Source organism: Anopheles nili, chromosome 3, assembly GCF_943737925.1.
Source record: "Anopheles nili chromosome 3, idAnoNiliSN_F5_01, whole genome shotgun sequence".
Lineage (NCBI taxonomy): Eukaryota > Metazoa > Arthropoda > Insecta > Diptera > Culicidae > Anopheles > Anopheles nili.
Genome location: NC_071292.1, coordinates 69240197 through 69262624, shown reverse-complemented (window position 1 = coordinate 69262624; position 22428 = coordinate 69240197). Strand labels below are relative to the sequence as shown.

At 50.0% G+C, this 22428-nt stretch overlaps 1 protein-coding gene across 1 annotated transcript; it reads left to right on the top strand.

The window, feature by feature from the left end:
• Positions 1 to 6129: 6129 nt before the first annotated feature.
• On the top strand, positions 6130 to 21945 carry LOC128725602 (matrix metalloproteinase-14-like). Its single transcript, XM_053819359.1, has 6 exons — positions 6130 to 6234; positions 16050 to 16733; positions 16796 to 17057; positions 17125 to 17501; positions 17641 to 17794; positions 20823 to 21945. The coding sequence occupies exons 1-6, from the start codon at positions 6130 to 6132 to the stop codon at positions 20954 to 20956; spliced, it is 1716 nt and encodes a 571-aa protein (XP_053675334.1). The 3' UTR covers positions 20957 to 21945.
• Positions 21946 to 22428: the final 483 nt, after the last annotated feature.

Genomic DNA, 22428 nt, shown 5'->3' with positions numbered 1-22428 from the left:
TCTCGCATTGCTTTTTCATGTGCAACTACTGCACTGCCGATGCACCGGCATGCCATTTAAAGATCGTCGATCTATATTTGCAACAGGTCGCATTCCACACGCGTCAAGCAGTCTTCCGGGCATACCTAGAATACGTCCGAAATATCACCGTTGCTGTAACACTTATCATCCGATTTATTCATCATACTGTGCTTTTATGAAGGAAATTCCCAGTCCTTGCTGCAATCGATCACTTTTCCCAATTCTTGCCCGAGGATGCTGGTACAATCCGATCATTCGGGGGTTCCTGACGTCACCGATGTGTCAACATAATCCCGTCTCCATTGCATCGTACGCCCTGGCACCTGCCGCCTGGGGGTTGAAATCGCGAACCGAGCTTTTCATGGCCAGTATCTCACTCCACCTGCTGCTCGTTCTTCAACAGCTCACTCTCTTTGGTTCAGGAATTGGGCATCATCTCACTGCTCTCGCGGAGTCTACCAAGAGACGACTACTCACGACGACGTGCTCTGGCGTTGCACTATGGTGCAAGGTGGAGTTACCCACAGGGTAAAACTATTTTTTTTTTCAGTACTAGTTCTAATGCTCTTAAACAGCTTGATAGTTGGACGATAAAGTCTGAAATTGAATTTCTCTATCGAGGCATCTCCTCCAACATTTATGTCTTTTTTAGCCCCAACAAACGAGGGATTAAGATGGAATCTAATATACTGCCTATATCGTAAATTATGCGTTAAAAGTAATACCGTCAGTGATAGCTATCGTAAATATTAAATGCTTGAAAATAAGATGGTTCTAGCATCGTTTTATCATGTTTCACAGTTAAATCAGTTAACTCTCTTTTCCATAGAAAAGTACGGTGGAAGCATTATGATGCAGTTAATTTTGTAACGCATTGCTTTTTGAATTTTGCAATAGCAGAATTTTATGTGTATCTCATGGTAATAGAAGCAAATAATCCAATACACATGAGGTATTGCTAGCATGTTTAAACGAAATACTTATCAATCGTATTTGCCGTATTAATTGTAATGTCACTAAATGACCCGAACTTCCGCAAAATATGCTGAAAACAACCACATAAGAGCCAATGTACAACTGAGCTTCATTTTGGCCATCGAGCACAGACCACCGCACCATGCTGGGTTGCATTTCTATGCTCAATCTCACGTTTCGGCCCACTCGCTCTCGCACGCACTCATCGGTGCTATCTCGCGGTCACCCGCGGGTTGTCGGGAGATTTCTTTTATAAATATGTTGCCCTGCACCCCACAGAGCTTCAATCGTTGGTGAGTGCCCGAGCCGTTCCAGTCGTGTGCGCGTTTGTGGCTCCGGTTGGTTTGCTTCCGTGTTTTCCGCTGCCTATCCCTGTTTCGAAACCGTCCCAAAAGGTACTCCAGTGCGTCCAGAACTGGCCCCATCGCCATCGCTCAGGTGGAAAGTAACGGACGCGTCTGAGAAGGATCCTATCCAATCGAAAGGATCCGCACAATCGCTGCCGAAACACGGCGATACTCGTGACCAAGCTCGTCAACCGGCAGCAGGCATTAGTGCGTTGTGATTGAAGAAGAATCGTTGTGACATATTGTGCCTGTTTGCTCGTCTGTGAGTCAGTTCGATCGTTCGGTGTCTGTGACTCACTGGGCTGCTCCATCGGCGAAACGGCAAGTTCGTCGCTTCGGAAGAAACGAAACGAAAGGATCACGGTCAACGACCGACGTGCGTGTATGTGAGTGAGTGATCGTCGCGTGATTAGCGAAAAAATCTCAACCCTTCCCAGCTGGCAAACCCCAAAAGCCACCAGGTGTGATCGACTGGAACCGGAATGTGTCGATGATGGTTGACAAATCTTCTGGTGTCATGGCGGTGAATTCGTTCCCGATCCGCACGGGGTGTGATCTAGCTGTCAAAAACGTACCCTGGCGTGGACTCGCTCTACCGTGGCATGCGTTTGATGGATTTCGGTCGGACAAATTGTCGCTTTTTCGTCTGGCGGCGCAATTGTGTTGGGAAATGAGGGAACAGAGTGGTTGCAGGTTGAAGAAAGGGTAGCGAAATGCGTTGTTACGCGCCGGTTAGGCGCAGTTTTCCCCCCAAAGCTAAACCGAGACGCCATAAATAAATGGCCATGATTCGAAAACGTTCAATCATTCGAGCCGCTTTCGTGCTAGTTGCGGCACCAGCATTCGATTGGCGGTTATAGATGAAATTCTCTTCCAATGGTCGCTGTTGCCGGAGCGACCGCAATCTGCAATTCTGCGCTGCACCTCGAGATGGTGATAACCTCGTTCGGTGCGCTATTATAGCAGACCTATTGTGAGATAATATGGTCGGGGCGCGTTGTTTCTTATCAGAGCTACGGGAGTGCTCGTGATTTAGTGGGTACAAATATTAGCCCTTGCGAAATAGCCCATGTGCGAGCCCTTTGAAAACATTCCTCTAGTGTAGTTGATGCAATTTTACGATACGACTTTCAACTAAGAGTCTTGTTGGGGCGATTTATTGATACATCGGTGCTCCCATTTTTTTCGGGACGAATGTTGAATTTCCTTTTCGCTCATTCCCAAACACGAAAAACACCAACGAATGTCAAAATAATAGCCCAAAAATTCGGCCAAGAACCCACCGTAAACATATCGGCAACGATAATACAGCGTTACTATAGCGAATGCTCCAAACACTTTCGGCTGAAAACTCACCCGCCAAAGGCGTATAACTAAGGCAACTGCTGAACGAACGAACGGAAAAACAAAATCAAACCAGAATCTAATGCTTAAAGCACGAGAACACCGTTGCCAACACCTCGCAGGCAGCGATGTTTGTGACCAAAAACACGATACATGCGCTTCGAGGGTGGAAATCGAAACAATAGTTCAATGCATTTCTCTCGGCCCGGTGTAACCGAGGGCGTTTTGTACGGCTAGTGTTCTCGTCGCCTCCACCGTCGAAGTCGTGGGAAATGCGAAAAAAAGCCCCCCTTGGGCGAGTGTGAAAAGCGTAAACAAACCGCATTCGTTAATCTCGTTAACATGGGCGGTGTTTTCCATCGTGCCCAGCTTCAGGCTAATTTCCAATCGAGGAGAAGGGCGCATCTCTCCCCAGGGAGGAGGTTCACTGCTTCCCTTTGTCACCTGGCCCAGGAGCAACTCATCAGAGATCGTCGAATATCCGAAGGGTGGCTGATGATCGCGATATATCGCTCAGAAAAACGTGCCCGGCCGTGTGATGCCCAGCACGGCGCGATGTTTCCGCTCACGCTAGATCGCAATACCGATCGGGTTGGTTAGCCCTAACACCCCATCGCATGAGTAATCTAATTTACCCGCAACCCGGGCTCATCTCACGCAGGTCTCGCCTTTGTTTTCCGGTGTTCCAGCTTGGGGCGGTTTCAAATTTGAATATCGAACGGCACGCGTCCTTGTGAACTTCGATCACACGCACTCGAGGGCCGCTGTGTTGTTTCGGGTCCACGAAAATCCTTCCTCAATGGTCCCTGTTTGTGATTTGTTTGATGCCGCTTGCTAATGACGCGCTAAATATGGTGTTCCCAACATCGTGACGGGAAAGCTTGAGCAGTTCGTGCGAACTTCTCAGTACCTTGCCTTGAGTGCGCTTCTACAGGAATGCCTTTTTCGGCTGGACCTACCAAGAGTACTGCCCGTTTTTTTTTTCCTATCCTTCTCCAAGCAAACTCTGCGGCCGATGCTCTCGAAGACGCATTTGGTGGGCCCGGACGCTTCAGGAATCATGAAGCAGACCAGCAGACTGGTGTCTGGTTTCCGCATTTAGGACACCCGCCGTACGTTCCTTATCATTTGGCGACGAGCGGCTTAGACTAGACTCTGAAGCGGGTGTTGACCGAAGGCTCGACTCGAAACACCCTCAAGTCTTGGATGGTGACCTCCGCGGAATACGTGAAAATAATTCCTCACACGGAATTAGCGAGCTAATGAATTCCGACCGCGGGCATGTCGCGTCTTTGTGTGATCCCACCGCAATCGATGGATCATCCGAAGGCGGCCTGGGAGTGAATAATGACGCGGTTGCTGTTTATGAAGTCGCCTGGGACGTGTGCTTGTTGACAGTGAGACTAATTGTCGTGCGGCTTTGTCTTCGCTCCGGCAAGCATCTTGATCGGGAATCGATCTCAAGACCACGCCGAGTGGTGATGACGATCGTGAAGCGTTATGCAAATTAGCACACGAGAGGTCGTTTGGAGTGAGATTTTGTTTTCTCTTCATTCGACGAGAAGCAGCCTCAGAGACTTGACCAGTACCAGTGTGGGGCCATTGAACGGGTACGATGAATGTCAGAATGATGTTTCCATTTTCACCATGATTCCAACGGGATAACTTTCACAATTCGCTCTAGGGCTCTTTGAATGGTTTATTAAGAGAGAATAATTTTTTAAAAATACTCCTTGCAAAATACAGCCAGCTGGATCAATTCATCCCCACATTCATTGAGTGCGTGACGTCCCGGGATAGAACGATGCGTCACTCCATATTGGCTGATAGAAACTCAAACAAAAATCCGCTGTTCAAACACAAAATAGCTATTAAAACATTGCCTAACATTATTGCTTCATCGAGCAAAGTGATCGAAATGGAAAGGCCTCAATATAAGATACTGTTCTCCTCCAAAACCCCATCTGGTACGAATTCTTGGCCAAACGACCGCCCGAACCTCGTGGAAGGCATTTATAAATGTCTCATTGGCCGTGGAGGCGCACTGTTAGCATAGTTGCGTTACTGGAATAGATTAGATAGTACGAAACCGGCGGGCTTCTCGAGACAAGGTGTGCTAGGTTTCGCAAGCTACCGAGCCCTGCTGCACCTACACAACTAAACGCCAAGCTAGTGCCCACTGATAAGATAGAGGTTGGTTCCGTTGTAAGGTGCATTCTTTGAGTGACGCAGGTGTGATTCGTGGTGTTCAGTAGCTACAAAAAAAAAGCAACATGCAAACCCGAAAGAGTCGACCCAATCGGAGATGTTGTTTTTCATTAAAAAAAAAACACACACACTGAAAACACTAAACACACGACCTAATGCAACGCGATCAGATGATGGGCTAGGGCCATGATCGAGGGCTTTATCTGATCGATTGCAGCCATGCGATGAATGTCAACCGGCTGACTAGGAAGCGTAGACCATCGAAGGGGACTGGGCGGGGTGGCTTAGAACGGAAGAGGAAACCTTGACCACCGAGGGGTGGTTCCGACCCGTGCCCGGTACCGGAACGCTGATAAGCCCAGCGTGATCTAATCCAAACAAAATGCGTCCAAAACAAGTGCACGGGGCGATTTTACGAACGCTGTTTTGTTTCTCGTGTCACTATCCGATCGAACCCACGGCTCCGGAAGGGTGTAATCGAGGGATGGAAAAAGTGGGTATTTTCCTACAATTTTCCTGCAATTTCCCCGGCCACTCGGGTACGGGTGGTTCGATAGGGAAGATAGGAGAAAAATCACCGTAACAACACCGACCCCGATCCCGGTCGTCACGCTTCCAGCAATTACGGTGACACTGGTTGCTCCCGTTTAAATCGTCAACCCATTGTGGTGGCCTTCACCTGCGTTTTACCTGCGACGTGACGGTTTGTGCGCTTAAATATTCCAATTTCAACCATCCCAGCCGCACCGTGATCGATCGCTTCCACGTGCGATCGGTCCGTTGGAGGCACGGGCTTAGAATGGGCGGGTATTTAGGGGTGTTTTCCGAGGGGTGCATGTTTGCTCTCTATGGGATGACAATTTTTGTTACATTTATTTCCACGTCACCCGTGCATGTCGGGGGACAATTTCCGTTCCGAGTCGATTTACGATCAGCTTTTTTTTTGTTCAGTCAGAACTCTCAGTGCACCGTACACTAGAAGATTTGCTGTCACTCCGGTTTATCTGGTCGAGTTGCTCCATTTCGTGGTCACCTACTCATACTCACGGTCAAGCCAGTGCCCGCTAACACACTCTCTTTCTCTCTCTCTCTTTCTGATTATTCCAGTAGCTAGATGTCGGACTGAACCCCCGACCGTCGAGATCGAGATCGACCGCTGCAATTAGGCGCCGGTGTGCTTTCGACCCGCAACCCCAACACGGAATAAGGGACCAACCCTAGAACGACGCAAACGATGCTACGCAATCGCGCACACTGGAGCCGAGCGCTGGCGATAGTGTTGGTGGGTGCATGTGCAGCCTGCACTGCATCGCCCGTCTCGACAACGCCCCAAGCCGAGGTAAGTTGTCGGCGAAATGGGTCGTCTCATATTCGTGGGTCCAGCGCGTTAAACGAAGCACCAGCTAAATGAAGTTTACCGGCTCTGGGCGTAGGAATTAATTAAGCTCAATTCACCCGAGACGGGGGGCCTCATTTAAATTCCACAACCCGGGCACCCTGGGCGACATTGCGTGGGCATCCTTCGGTGGGTCCGAATCTAGATCGCGATGGCCACGTTGCTTCCGAAACCGTGCGTTGCAACCTGCGCGAAAGGCATCGGCAAGGTCAAGGGAGTTTGCGCAAACGCGTCCCTCGGCAGCGGGCAAATGTTTCCTCAGGGTGTATCAACCCTCACCCATCGATGAGGGGTGATAATGTTTGCGCATCGGCGTACGCAAACGCGCGTACGGAAAAGCCATCTTTAGGCGCGTTAACATCCCAGCGGGCACGTAATCTAATTTTAATTTTCCCCTCACGAGCACGAACAGGGTTTTCCTTTATTTTCATTTTTGGAATTACCCAGCGGAAGATTCGAAAACAAATTTTGCCCATGGTGTGGTTTAGAGCTCGTTTTAAGCGCATATAGTACATGAAATGACCCGCACCTTAACTACCGGAGAAGTTGTCAAAGTGTTGTTAGCTTAGCCCTAATCACGGGATCGATTCCAGCTGGTATCGACGACGGCAGCGTGATATTTACACGCCGTCACGCAATCGGACGCTATTGAGTATGAGTTAAATGGTGTGAGAATTGATATAGTCCTTTGTTGCGCGCGTACGGACGATGCAGAGTTAATTTATTGTGACATCTATCGAGTCATCATACGTGAGTGATCCTTTGTGATATCGATTTCCATCAGCCGATCCAAATGAATAGTTGGAACCTTTTAATTCGTCCTTGCGCCACGCGTTCATCTCGGCTGTGTCCTTAAGGGTGGCTATTGTTTAATTATTCTATTTTCTTCCACCTCTCAGAATGATTATGACAAAGAGTAATAAGTACGTTTGCTTTAGTTACTCCATTAAAAGGTCAATTCATTTGCACGTTGACAAATACTCTAGAAAGGAATAGCTTTATATATGATATATTTATTCCACCAAGAGGATGGAATTAAAAAATGGTATCTAATCAGTTCCATTTTTTTACATCGAAACCATATCGCTGATAAGAATGTAGACTATATTTATACGTGCTTTAGCCACACTGTCAAATGCACATATATTTTGCACAGAAAGCGAACGTACAAATCTTGAGATATGAATCGTCGAAATCAAAACAAAAACGAAACCAAGCCTATATTTCATCGATCTCTGTAGCCGAGGTTACTACATCCTTCAAACCACGCGTCAAAGCCGGGTCGAGAATTGTAATGATTTCCAGTGTAATGTGTGCGGAATATGGAATTACTTGCTTCTTAGAACGCGCTCACCAGCCGGCTGGCAATGGAATAAAAATGAGTCGCATCATTCCGCACGGCGGCTATAAAATTTGTCTTCAAGAACCGTTTCCAATGAGTTACGCTACAACGCGCGGTACAGATTGGCTAATAAATAGACCCGGTGTGTCTCAGTAACAGTCCCGGCTAGCTGCACTTCACGAGCCTGGTGGAAACGGAATAAAAAGGCACAACAAACAGCAACTCAACGCCTCTAAGGTTACCCGATGGCCATCGCAAGCTCGGCTCATTTGTGTGCGCCACGTCGGCCATAAATTGTCGTGCAATTTGTCCTTTTTTTCTAATGATTTATGCCACGTACTGCTGAGGTTCATCGAAAGTCGCACGCCTATCTTCGCTGGCCGCACGTAAAGCTTCCTGGGCCGGGATTTTGCAGAAATTATTCTCCCATTATGTGACCAGTCCCGATGCCAGTCCGGTAAATCTTGCCACTGCCCTCCGAACACCAATCGCACATTCCATTTTATTGGGAAGGACACGCCGCGCGCGATGCATCCTTAGCCTTAATATGCAGTACCGGTCGCGTGCATTGCTGCAGCGGGCGCCCTTCAGCCGATGCAACCCTCGTAGACGTCTTGGAGGTCGACGCGGGATGGGCACGACACTTTCTCTCGTTTTGCAGCCGTTTTCGGTTTCGCAGCCCTCTAGAAGGCCTCAGCGAGAAGGATGAGGCTGAGGTGGCTCAGGGCAAATGTCACCGCGAGCATATTAATGGGAGGCTCGGCGGCACGTTTCTGCGGCCATTTCGATTCGTCTAACTATTTTTAAAGGGCTTCGGATTGCATGCCAGTTCAAAATAGTTTCCTCCTTACAGGCTGAGTTATGGGACGGGACGGTAGAGGGCGCTGTTAGGGTTGTTTAGTAACCTTGCGTCGGCGATGGCCTACTATGATCTGAACCTGAATGCGAGGCCCGCGGATTGTGGGCCTAAAATAAGCAGCTCCATAGTGAATCCCGTCGAGGTCCTTAAATTGTACACAGCTCGTCCTTTCGGGGTAGAGCGTTATGAAGCGAAAATAGAGCACACCCCGATTTGCTTTCCAGAATAGCACGTCGTAGACAGAACCGAAATTAACCTTTGACTGGCTTAAAAATACCACCACCAGGTGCTTCGGTTAGGTGACTCCCGTCGTAATATTGCTAATAAATCGGATTCTCAGGCCGAGCGCAGCCATTCCAGGCATCACAAAGGTGGACCATAAATTAACACGCGCCATGTCGTGTCGGGTAGCCCAGCGATTGCTGGTCCCATAGCGCACTCTCGTCAGAGTTCCGGTTGAACTTTTCATTCCGAGGCTCGGCATCGATTTTCCTTCACAACCCATCCCAGTCCGCCCAAGCCACCCGTGAATGTCACCGTAAAATCCGAGACTATTCACCTCGGTTGGTGTGGGTTTTTACCGCTACATCCTTGCTTGCCGTGTATCCTTCGAACGGAAGGAGCACGCCTAACACCAAGCCCTAGGTCAACGCACTCCACGTCGTAAGGCGTCTTTTTTCGGGGCACAAAACACCCCTACTAATTATATTCGGAACACCGTTTTCTGCCACCGCTCGGTTAATCAGCATTCTTCGACCGTCAGGTGGCCACCTCGTTCATGACCGTGCCATATCGACCCTACCGAGTCTCTCGGCTTCCTGGGGCTGGCCAGCGTTGCGTGACTCGCTGCCTTTGGTCGTCCTCCAAAATTTAATCGTCTACAGGAGCGGCCACTCCAGACCACCATTTCCCGTATGTAAATCTTGGGCGCCCGTTCGATCGAACGGTCGTCCAATGTCGAACAGGCGTTCCTCCGTCTTTCATGTCCTGTTCGTGCGGGCGTCTTTTCGTGGTCGACATTCCGACATTCGTTCTTTTTCCCCTAGCCCAAAAGAGGAAAAAAAACACATAATCCTCATCCACATGCCGAGCCTTCTGAACATGCGGTGGTGAATTTATTAAATTGCTTCTTCGCTTCAGCCACAAGCACTCCTCAGCCAGCTCCACAACGAAAAGAGAACTCCTAAAGTGACGTCACGCGAACCACCGATGCGTACGTGCGAGGGCTCTCCGATGAGTCACGCTTGGGGTGGTTGGTGCGCTTGCGTTTCGCGTGCGAGATAACTTCTTGCTTGCTGGCCACCGACAACTGGAGAGCTAATCGCTTCACAGCTGGATCGTAAAACAAGTGGCCGTTCCAGGAAGCGAGCGTTAGTAATCGAACGCACGGCACGAAATCGAAGCAAGCAATCTTCCACGTATATGGTCCGATTGAAGAGTTTTTTTTTGAACTCCTTCGATTCAGCTGAAGAAGATCGCTGGGCCTTAAAAAAGAAAACAACATCGCTCTCAAGTGATACTCATGCTAGCAAATTGGGCACGATCATGACGGAGTCAAAGTAATTTGAGGCAACTAATGGTTTCGCAGATTTCGCACTCAGACGAGATGTTTTCATTTTATTATCACCCCTCATGCCTTATAACGAGCAATGATTGGTGTGATTTCGTAGGAAACAAATTAATCTGTTTCAATACCCGAGTGATATCTTCCGAATCGGCAGATGTGGATATTCTATTCGCATGCAGCACATTAGTCATCTTCGCCGGTTTCGATCAGGTCACGCTAGCTTCGTGCCGCCTCTAGAGAGATAGCTTGGAGAGTTTGGCTTCACCGGTTCGCCTACACGAACTGAGGGATGACAAATCCGCTGCCCAAGAAAATGATTCAACGGCCGTTCGTGGAAGGCAAGCCCTCACGCTGGAACTCGCTGGGTAACAACTGACGATCGGGCGAGAGACAACGCCGGTGTTGCCGGCTCAGGCAAAGTTCAGTGCAGCATTTATGGATTTGATCTTTAACTTGTCCGTTCAATTAGCGCTTAATGAATTGTTGTTCTGTCCCGTTCCTTCGCATCGTAATGTCGGATGTGCGATCACCTAGGGCCGAGCCCTTGCCGTGGATGGTGTGGAAGTATCCGCGAGCTAACGACCCATTAGCAGGTGCTAATAGGTGATGCATGCCGACGACTAGCGGTGTAAGATGCGCTAAAGGTCAGCTGCCGATCTACCGGCGTTATATAATTAATTGAACGCGGAACATGCGATCTTCCACGAGCTGGAGATACTGCGTTCTAGTGACACCTTTTTGCCAATTTCCTGCAGTGGAAATTAGTCACCCGAGCGGGAAACCAACCCCCGGAAAATCCAACCCTTGACGAACCCACAGAAAAACACTATCGTGGCGAAAGGAATGGGAAACCTTCCACTGAAGGTTAAACTCGGTAAGCCTTTCATCATCGATAAGGTTCCCCATGGTTTGCCATGGTCGATAAGGTGTCGGTGGTCCACCTTCGCCTGTTACAGGTGTTGAAACCGTTTCCCATATTGCCAACGGCTGCTCAAGGTCTCCCGAAACCATCGCCACTCGAGCGGTCGTTTCCCCTTGTGGTCAACATCTTCGGCGTTGTTCCACGACGACATTCTTGGCCCAGTTTTTCAGCGCGAGATAAGCGCCCAATCGCCATGTGCGATTCAGAAGACGCGCTGTGCACTCTCGTTGAACTCTCGCACGTCCAGCTCGCAGTTCAGCTCGATCGATCTCGAGCGATTTGCTTCCTCGTTGCACAACGATCGACAAGGAAAACCTTCAGCAGGGGTACCGAAGGGTGTGTGTGAGTGCGGAGATGGGGCTCATCATCCGCCATGTTGGCTGCGATGACGCGCGCGCCGTTGTAAATAATAATCTAGCAACTCACGACTGACGAAACGGTGGGACGTTGCGGGTGATGGGCGTACTTTTTTGTTGCTGTTGCTGTTGCTGTTGTTGCTGTTGCCTACCAATGTTGCTGGCTCTAGCGTAAAGAGCACGGCCTAATCGTGAGCAATCTTCGGTGATTAGCAGTCGTGTCGGTGTGCGAGAGAACACGGGAAATGAATGATAGCGAACGAGCGAACTATCAATCAGGGTGAAAAAGGGGTAAAAAGCACCACAACAACGCCCATTACATGCTTGACAAACGTGATGTTTCGCGAGCTGCCAATGCACCAGAATACGCATATTCTTCCGGAACACTGGATCTATCACTCTCAAGGTCAACTACAGCACAGAAGCATAAAGGATTTATTTCTTCGATCGAAAAAAGGGTCGGAAAATTCACTCAAAATGTTGCTACAACACTTTAAACAACGCAAACACAGCCGCCCTTGTACACCACCACGTTCGCTAGTGATGGTAATAGCGTGCCATGTGCTCGTTATAAATGGGACTCGACAACCGTCTGGTTGCTGGTTTTGTGTCGAGCATTTTCGTCGTTTCAAAAACTGGTAATGGAAAAAAAAGCGAAGCGTTAACAAAGAACGAATTTTCCTACGACAACTCGTGCACTTCCGCGCTTCAAAAGACACATCTTCCAGCCTCGTGAGTCACCTCGTGAGAATGCTATCGTTGCCATTATATCGCCACCCCGGCCACCCCGCACACTCACCCCTCTCTTCAGGGTGATGTCTGGTGGTCAGTGACTGCCGGCTGTCCCTGGGTGTCACTCCCACCCCACGAGCCACGTGCGCCCCATGGCGGTGGTTTATTTGTTTCACGATTCAACCCACTGCAACCGAGCCGCATCGTGCCGTCACCATTTAATCGATCGCGATGGGGCACAGTTGAATGACCGCGGCGTCACCCAGATTTTCCGGTCTCGCTGCCGCTTCGTTCGTTCGGCTCCAAAGCCAGCGCTGGAGCCGAGTTGCTTCCGATTTTCTTGCGCGTTTGAATGATCGAATTCTTTTAGCACCTCCCACGGCATTTACCACGGCCGGTTTCCCATGGTGCAGGTCTACTACCCAGGTCCCCAGTCACGACCTCGCGCCCGCTGGCTGATCTGAACTAGGCAAAAGAGCGGAAAATAAAAGAACTGTCACAATTCGGAACCCAACGAATCGCCACAGCATAGGTCATTCAATCCGCCCCGATGGCATTGTGGTGGTTCATTATTTGCACAACCAACCACCCACCGTACCCAGCTCCCCAACCGGGGGAGGGTTTATGATTTTTCAATGCCATCCCCTACTTCCCATGCGGCAGCTCCACCGGCAACCCGTGCTGTGAATGTGCGCAGAGGGATGATGAGCGTTGATTTACTATTCATGCAGCTCGCGTCTGATACGGCCTGACCTAAAGCCGAACGAAGCTCGGAAATAAAGCAAAATTCCGGTCAACCCCACCGAGAAGCGGGTGCTGGCGGGTTCTCAGGAAGGCTGGTGGGGAGCTCGAACGGTGGCGGTTCCATCCACATTGTTGTACCCCGTGGCTTGGGCCGCGCGATTTGCCTGCGCGACTGGAGGAAGTAGTACTAGTAGGAAGTACGGGATTGCGATCGGACACGCCTGAGATGCGATTAACCTTCCGGCGCTGATGTGTTTATTGATTACAAATGAGGTGGCTCGGTGCTTCTGCTGCAGGCGCCGCCGATCTCGATGTATTGGCTCGATCGACCGTTTAGGGGGTGAGTGATGGGCGCATTTTCCGCGGTGTGATGGTCGCTTTGGGGGTGAATTTTGGACGTTATTTCTTTCAACCCGAACGACATCCATCATGCGCTAATGAGCCGTCACTTTTGAAGCTCGTACGATCGCTGTTGATCGCGTGGAGAACAAAAGAAGCCTCGATGCAACAGTGTAAGGCTTTGATGAAGAGTATAGGCTACCTAAAATGGCTTATTCTCGTAGATCAACACTTGTTTCTTTTGCAGACGCAAGCACACAATCATGCAATTTTACGACGTCAGTGAGCGTCAGTTGATATAAAAAGTGCATCACTTTTTAAGTGACGTCAAAAGCTGCAGGAATGTGTTCGATTTCATATTTTAAAGATGAGCCCCATTATTTTGCTCTGCTTGCACTGACTTGCATTGCTAGAGTGTTTCATCTAAGTAGCCCTTAGCAACACAAGCTTGTTCATTCTGTGACACTTTTATCTTGGAGTTGTCAACCTAAAATAAACCTAACCCCAATCAACCTCAAGCACCTGTGCTGCTACAATGGCTATTTTAAATTCCAGTTAAATTCACAATGTCTGCCTCTGACAGCCTAGCGTCGTAAATGGGACAAAAATATCTCTCTGTAGGCTCGAAAGGGGCTCCATCTGACTCATTGCTTTCGACCTACCATAAACGATCACCTCGCACGAGCATTGATTTCGAGCACGTCGTCACGCCTGCAGGATGTAGCTTATCCTTCTCCCCAAAATGGCAGCATCCGGTATGCCACAGTCGAAGCCTGCAACACGTGCGGCCATTTCCTGTCGACCGTTCTTGATTCCGATCATCATCCACGTACGGGACGTATTTTTAGGTCAGGCAAATCCACCGACCACTGACAGGGTCGTCCACAAGTCTGTTGATGTTTGACAGCCGATCGTAAACGTAAACACTTGATAATCGGGGCATCGACGAGTGCGCAGAAGACGCAACCTTCCCGCTGAGGCAAGCTTGCTATTTCGAACAAACAACATTCTCCAACGACGGGCGCGTTTGAAATCGTGAAGGGAAGCGACAAATATTTCCCAGAGGCGATCGTTACGATCGGGAATACCTAACGCTCCTGAGGCGCATCGTCGTGACTTGGCGTTAATGCATGCAACCGTGGCCATATCTCAGGACGCAATTTATCGCTTCCTCTCACTCGACTTCCATACGGTCGAAATTGCTACCTTTCAGCGATTGGCGGAACCTCGCAGCCGGCACGTGCCGTTGGCCAATTCCTAATCACTCGTAACACTCTCCGGAGCTTGGTGCATCGTTTCTGGCTCTAATTACCATCGGATGCGAACAGCCAGTGTGCCACCGTGCCCTTTAACCTGGCCCTTATCGGATGGACGTGCAACAGTAGGTGCACTCCTTGACCGGAGGCGAGACCTTTCGATCGGCAGAATAGCGTCCCGAGCGGTTCGGTGAATGCACGAAGGGAAGGCTTTTTTGCCACGAGCGATGGAGCCTTTCGATGAGGAAAGGCCACGCCAGTTGAATGTTTCCTGCAGGCGCGAACTTCCGGTGTGCTGTCGCTACTGCACTTCAACTCATGCAGTAGACAATCTCGATGCCATTTGGAATTGGTGAACCTCGGGATCCGTTAGCATTTACATTCGGATTTCGCTTGATGTTTGTGAAAAACTTCGAGTTTGGTTTTCCACCTCGGGATAAACCCATTTCAGCCCTGATAATAGGTGTTGAATTTGTTGTTCTCTATGTGTTATCAGCTGAATATTTCACGCCATTCGACCGATCCGCTCCCTTCGCTGTTACCAAATGTGGTAGACTTTGTTATTCTGCCTTTGTGGACTGCCACGTCAGCGCTCAACGATTTGGCCAAGTCGCTCTGCAACGCGTGTGCAAGCAGATAAGTCACAAAATTACCACTGCATTTCATAAATCACTCCGCGTCCGAGGGAACGTGCTTATCTGTGGTTCCATCTCGTGTTATTCGTTGAACATCGCCGCACCGATGGATAACCATCCTCGTAACCGTAGACACCTGCCCGGAGCGATGTTGTTGTTTGCTCAGCCTCGAGCCGCAAGGAATGTGTTGAGTCTATGTGTTTTTTGCTTCTCCCTCGATCGCAAAAGGGTTGGCAGTAATAAAGGGTGATTACAAGCAATTACAACTGCCCCCATCGGTTCGCATCCTCGCGCCAGTGTCACGCTTCTGTGGCCGCCCGAGATTGTCTAATTACGGCAAGAGCTCATCCCCGACGGGGCATGGTTCATTATCGCCAGCACCCGGCGTGCTGGCTCGATTCGAATGCCAACATTCGCCTCCGACAGCTGACAAATTGTATGCGAATATTGATTCGAATGCAAATGAACCCTCTCGAATCCTGTCGACCAAAGTGCAACCTTTCGCCCTTGGCGGCAGCGCGCTTTTCGGAGGCCGCCCACGAGAGGGCGAGTATGAAAAATGGGCTCTTTGGGCGACCTGGACGTGGACGAGCCGTGTTCAAGCGGACTGCTGTATCATAAATATTAATTGGCGATCGATCAGATTGTGCACTGCGTCGTCGTTGTGGTTGCACTTTTGGATGCTTGCAGTTGACGATCAGACCTTTGCACTAGCTGTCTCCGAAGGGGTTTCCTGCGAATTTCACGCTCATATTGTGCAAATAAACGACCGCACGGCGTGCACAGTGCCTGTCCAGAATCGCTAATCTCATCGTCGTCGGGAATGGCAACCTTTAAGGGGGTGGAGTTGAGTTCGGACTGGACCATGGCAGTCTCTACGATGCTTATCTGCTGGATGGTTGCGTTGTTGGCTTGCACTCAAGCCTCGCCAGTCGGTAGTCCCAAACTTGCCCACGATCGCTGCCAGTTGAGCCTAACCTATCGTTACGTTATCTTCTCTCTGCAGCTTTACCTCTCACAGTTCGGGTACCTGAGCCCGCGATACCGGAACCCGACGAGTGGGAACCTGCTGGACCAGGACACCTGGGAGAAAGCCATCATGGAGTTCCAGAGCTTTGCTGGGCTGAACGCCACCGGCGAGTTGGATAGTGAAACGATGCAACTTATGTCACTGCCACGTTGCGGCGTCAAGGATAAGGTTGGGTTTGGATCGGACTCCCGTTCGAAGCGATACGCACTGCAGGGCAGCCGGTGGAAGGTTAAGGACCTTACCTATCGGATATCAAAGTACCCGAAGCGGCTTGAGCGAGCTGCCGTGGATAAGGAGATCGCAAAGGCGTTCTCCGTGTGGAGCGAGTACACGGATTTACGCTTCACACCCAAGCGAACTGGCGCGGTACACATCGACATCCGGTTCGAGGAGAACGAGCACGGTGATGGAGATCCTTTCGATGGTCCGGGAGGTACTCTGGCTCATGCGTACTTCCCGGTGTACGGTGGAGACGCGCATTTTGACGATGCGGAACAGTGGACGATCGACAAATCGCGAGGTACTAATCTGTTCCAGGTGGCGGCTCACGAGTTTGGACACTCGCTTGGGTTGAGTCACTCCGACGTGCGATCTGCACTGATGGCACCGTTCTACCGCGGGTTTGATCCTGTCTTTCGGCTCGATCCCGATGACATCCAGGTACGTCCTCAGGGAAGCTTCCTACCACTGCATGATCACTGAGCTGAGCGCTTCTGTTCCAGGGCATCCAAACACTTTACGGTACGAAAACGCGAACCGGAGGTGGCTCAGGAAACGGTGCAACACCGACAAGGACACCCCGGCCGAAGGTACCAACGGAGCTGGACTCGGAACTGTGCGGATCACCGAAGATAGATGCCATATTCAACACCGCCGATGGCAGCACGTACGCCTTCAAGGGGGACAAGTACTACAAGCTAACGGAGAACGCCGTCGCCGAAGGCTATCCCAAGAAGATCGCTGAGGGTTGGGTTGGTTTGCCGGGTAAGTTCAGGACGAAGATGGCATCAACTGGAGACCTAACACCATCCTCGCACTTTTCTCGTTTCAGGCAACATCGACGCTGCGTTTACGTACAAAAACGGCAAGACGTACTTCTTCCAGGGCACAAAGTACTGGCGGTACCAGGGTCGTCAGATCGACGGTGACTATCCGAAGGAAATCAGCGAGGGTTTCACGGGTGTACCGGATCATCTGGATGCCGCCATGGTGTGGGGTGGTAACGGTAAGATCTACTTCTACAAGGGCAGTAAATTCTGGCGGTTCGACCCACTCAAGCGACCACCGGTCAAGTCAACCTACCCGAAACCGATCTCGAACTGGGAGGGCGTCCCGAACGGCATCGATGCCGCACTGCAGTACACGAACGGCTACACCTACTTCTTCAAGGACGACAAGTACTATCGGTTTAACGATAGAACGTTCACGGTACGTACGATCACGCTGGCTCGCCCATGCGCGTACTTAGTATGCCCAGGACGAGATCGCCTCCGAGGAGCCCGCGCGTAGAATCGCTAAGCAGCCGCTTAACCACCTGAGGAACTGTGCTTCTCTGTGCCTTCCACAGGTCGACCCGTCTGATCCACCGTTCCCGCGACCGACGGCCCACTGGTGGTACGGCTGCAAGAACACACCGTCGACCTTCAACACGCTAGGTAATGTACGATTGCAAAAATCCGACGAACATCCGGACGATATCACCAATTTGATTCTGGATGCCGGTAAGTGAAACCGACCGAACCCTCTGTAAGCTCTGCTCTAGCTCTGCTCTGTCTCTCTATCTCAATTCCCTTCGCGATCTCGTCTTGCCACAAAGCTCGATTTTTGGCAGCTCCAAAACTCCCCTCGATCTTACCCAACCTTCCTCAGCCCGCCCACATCGTCCGCCATTTGTAATTGTTCGCTGGTTCCGGTGTGCGCGGAATGTAAAGTAGCTGCGGCCTCAGGGTCGATGTGTTTTCCAATTCGCGCTTCGTAGCTGTGTGTGTGTGTGTACGATGTATGAGTGCGTGTGGGTGTTGGTGGTAGTGTTGAGCTGGAGTTGTTACCTAATCTCGTCTCCATGTTGTGCGTGTGTGTGTCTAGTGAATTGGTCCAGTTGGAAAAAAAATGCGCCCATTCTATTCTCGTGCCTCAAAATGGCCTCTACTTTCACTGCTCTGTTTGTGTATTGTATTTTGTAGCCACCGACGAGTACCATGCTTACAATCGCGACTGCCTCTAGGACGCGCCAGTGCTGGTTAAGCTTTCCTCCTTTCTTCCCGCGCTGCGTCCGCCATCTTTCTTCTAATGCTATCTTTCCACCCTGTGCGCACTATGGCGATGAGGCGCTCGCCAAGGTTTGTGTTTATCTGCTCTAAAACTCTAACTAACCACCATCGGGTGTCCATCCGCTCGTACTATTCTCGTACGCTTCGTCACGAGGCCACCGTTTCTGGAGCATGTTTGATCGGTGCTTCCCAAACGAGCCGATAGAGGTCGCTGGTGAGCACAATGCGTGCCTTATGTTCTGTGCTTTTTCCATCCCCAAATGGGGTGTTCTAAACTGCGAACTGCGATCGAAATCTAACTACCGTCGCGTCAAGCCGATCTAACGATGTAACCTAACGACAGTCGAGCCTTGCACTAACTGTGACCATTCTGTGTCTAACATGACAATGATCTTCCCTGTCTGAGCTTCATCTCACGCTCGAGTTCCTCGTGTCGTGCCACCCAACATGATCCAGATTGCCGCAGGCAGACAGAAAATCCCACACGCACCGTTCCATCCGGTTCGCGTGGCCATTTTGTCCCGTCTCTTCCCGCTCTTCCTCCAGCAAACGGTTACAGCCTGAGCAGGTCGGTTTCACAGCCAGTGCAAATAGAAGCTGAAAAAGCATAAAAAAAAAAGAAAACCCGCCGCACCGCGATCGATGGGGAAACACCCCGATCGATTCGGTGTGCCGGTGCGGTATCCGAACCAAATCTGGCTGATACAGCCCCGTAGTATTTGCAACGCACCCGACAAAGCACGCAGTAGCTAGACCGGGCACCAGGCAGAGTGGGCAACAGGCGTTACCGATTAACGCACGCGTAGCACGTTGGGCATGGCATGAAACGCACAACCGCACGATTCGCTTTCTTTCAAGCACTCGTCACGGCACGACAGTTGGAAAATTTCGGCACCTTCGCTGCTACGGAAACCAAATCGCACCATTTTCCACGAGCCGTCACGGAGTGACATTACTTAATCGGGTTTTATTAACAGCGGGTCGGGATCGATGGTGCATGTACACTAACAAGGTCCGATTCCGTCACATCGGTGGAATCGTGGAGGGTAGCTAGTAGTCACTAGTAGTTGGACTATCTGTAGTCTGCATTAGGTGTAGCGCTCATATCTTTCGCACATACTGACACGTACAGTTATGCTTAGCTGAAATGTCGTCTACGATCAACCAGATAGATCACGGCATTATTATGTAGCTCTTTGGAATACGAATGAAACGTAGAATCAACCTCTTCACTTACTATTTATTGCACGCACGGTGTAGCTTTAAGGAGTTGAATGGTGAAATTGGCTCTCTAAACAAACAAAACAAAAAACGCAAACTATTCGAACATCACGTGTGATCACGATCGTCGGAATATGCAAACGCCTGCTTGATCATCACCGCACGCTCCGGATCCTTGCAGGGATCGCTCACAGTAGCATTCGCACGAGTATCGTAGCTGTAGTAGCAAACCGCACGTTGGGTAGAACGCATGGTAGCAAACAAACGCTCGTTCTCCGAATGCTCACTGATTTGATTTGTTTTATTTCTTCTTTTCTTTTTACTTACATGTTCATGTTTGTGTTTCGGAACGATTGTTTCCTTTTTTTCCTTTGTTTTTTTTTTCGTTCTACTTTGTTTGGTTATGTTTGCGATGCGCGGAAAACGCTCGATCGCTCGGGTGGCCACCGGCGGATCCTTCCCATCTCTGACATCTCGCACGCACGCTCTCCAGCATGAAACATCCCAGCCATGAGCGACTGGACCGCAGATTCAGAGACAGCAGATGTGTTCTATCAACGCGCCACCGCCCATTTTAGTAGTTAAAATGAATGAGAGAATGTGAGAGAAAGAGAGCAGGAGTGTTGTGGCTCCAGCAGCCGAAGCAAATGTTCAAACTAGTTCCGCTATCGCGGGACCCACGAACCGGAAACGCGCCCAACCATGTGCCAAACGTGCGTGCATTGAGGAAGGTTCCCTGAAATGCTCGTACCCGTGCGTGCCTGCGTGTATATTGTTTTTTTTTTTTATAATTGCGTTCGTTTTTTTTCTGTGCTAGAACCATAAGGACGCCACGTGAGCGCTTTATTCTTTTATTTTATCGTTGTTCTATAACAAAAAAACTCCCCGAAACGCCAGTGGCTAAGACCGTCTGTACTAAACACACCATGTACTAAAACCACCGTTCAGCAGCGAGGATGCGTTCGTTGCTCGAGGCTGATCCTGTTCTAAGATGGAGTGTAGTTTTTTTGTTTCAATTCTGTTTTCGTTTTCCGTTTCGCTACGCATTACGCACACACACGGTGCTGCGCTAGTTGTGCTTCTTTGCTGTTTCCTTCTTCACGAACAGCCGATCCGCGCCAGATCGACAGCTGTGGAGGCGCCGGTGCCGAATCGCTAACGATGCGTTATCCTTTCTCTTCCGTTTATCTTCTTCCTTTTTCCGCACACTTTTCCACACAACCGCGTTCCGTTACCGCGTTCGCTCTTGATTCTGCAGCGGGTACGGACGAGCGGCCGGAACCGGATGACTACAGTGGCAGCGGAGCCTCCAGGATGAGCGGATTTGTGAGCCTGTATATTAGTGCGCTGTCAGTGGGGGCGTACTTCGCGAACACACTGCTGGTGCACTAGCATACTGCAAGTACTACAAAAGACGAGCCCGAGGAGATCCAACACCAGCCCCGCCAAAGCGCGCCCCATTCAGCGAGCAACTGATCTCAACTCGTGAGCGCCGCTCGTGTAAACGCATTCCGTCGAGGTGTTCGAGTCGAGGACATGCGTGGCCACAGATTTCCTGGCGATGGGAGAGACTGCGAGACGAGCTTTAATTGAAACTGAAAGGCAGGCACATCAAGCTGCTGACAAGAAACGAGCAGGAGTTTGAAAGCAAGTCACTAGCCGTAGGATTTTTATGTTTCGCTAGCTAATTGGATTTACATGGCGATCGGTGGATATGGGAAGGTGCTACACCGAAAGCACACCGGTGCCTTGATACTTTGAGAGATAGTGAGAAAGAGACAAATGCACCAGGATCGAGGGAATTCCAACGAACGGAATCAGAGAGCTTCAAACGTTCTGTACATATCATTACAAGTTCACAAAAATTCACACACACACACACATAGCTCAGTCGAACCGGAATCAGTTTGGGACGGAGCCTTGCAGAAGGCAAGCGAGAGATAGGGTGAGTTCGCGATCGAGCTCATTAGTGATAGGCTCAGTTGAACGGTTATTGAAACACGACACCGCAGGTTACACGTGTAATGTTAGAGTACGATTAGAAATTAGAGTGTACGTCGCTTGCGTTCCCGGGGAATGGCGCGAGAGAAATGCAAAAAGATCTAGGATGTAGCGCCGCAGCAAATCAAGCCGTTTCATCCCTCAGTCCCGCCCGGAAAACAAACAAACACATACATACCTACCCAAACACCGAGTTTAACGCATAATCAGCCGACGAGGCAAGCGCGTTCGGCGACCATGCTGTACCAGCATTTTGTATATATTTATTACCTTACCGGACCGGAACCGGTTGCAGGAGAGGGTGGAAAGAGAGCTTCCGTTTCCAAACCCGCGACGGCAACGGCGGAGACGTGATGGGAAATAAAAACTGACATGTTTTAACCAGAATCCTGGGCAATGCATTCACGTTTCAGTTATCGAAAGAAAGCACCCGAGTAGTGTCATTTATCTGTGGGATTTATGTATATTGATATTTTTTTTGCTTTTAGCTTCACACCTCTCCCACGGTGTTCTCGGAAGTTAGTATATTAATTATTGATCGATGATTTGCATAAAAATCAGGTCATTGGATACGCAGCTGCCAATGGCAGCGAGAGTGGGGCCAACGCCTGGTGGGGGCCAACGGTGGAAGGTAATCGACTCTCGTCCACGTAAGACCGGTGCATGATAAACTGTTTTCAAGCCCACATGTAACCTTGCGGCTTGTCACTAGAACCATGTCGGTAGGTTACAGAAGCAAGAGAGAGAAAAATCGCAACATATAGTTTAAAATGTGGAAAACTAATGCCCTTTGTGACCTTTTGCTTTGTTGTACAGTTTGGTGGAAATGAAAGGAAAATGGAAGAAATATCGTAGTGAATGAA

Bases quoted from the DNA above. Each gene is read 5' to 3' on its own strand.
- LOC128725602 (XM_053819359.1), top strand. From the start codon at position 6,130: ATGCTACGCAATCGCGCACACTGGAGCCGAGCGCTGGCGATAGTGTTG. The intron at 16,734-16,795 runs GTACGTCCTCAG...CTTCTGTTCCAG, and splicing joins TCGATCCCGATGACATCCAG to GGCATCCAAACACTTTACGG. The intron at 17,502-17,640 runs GTACGTACGATC...TGCCTTCCACAG, and splicing joins TTAACGATAGAACGTTCACG to GTCGACCCGTCTGATCCACC.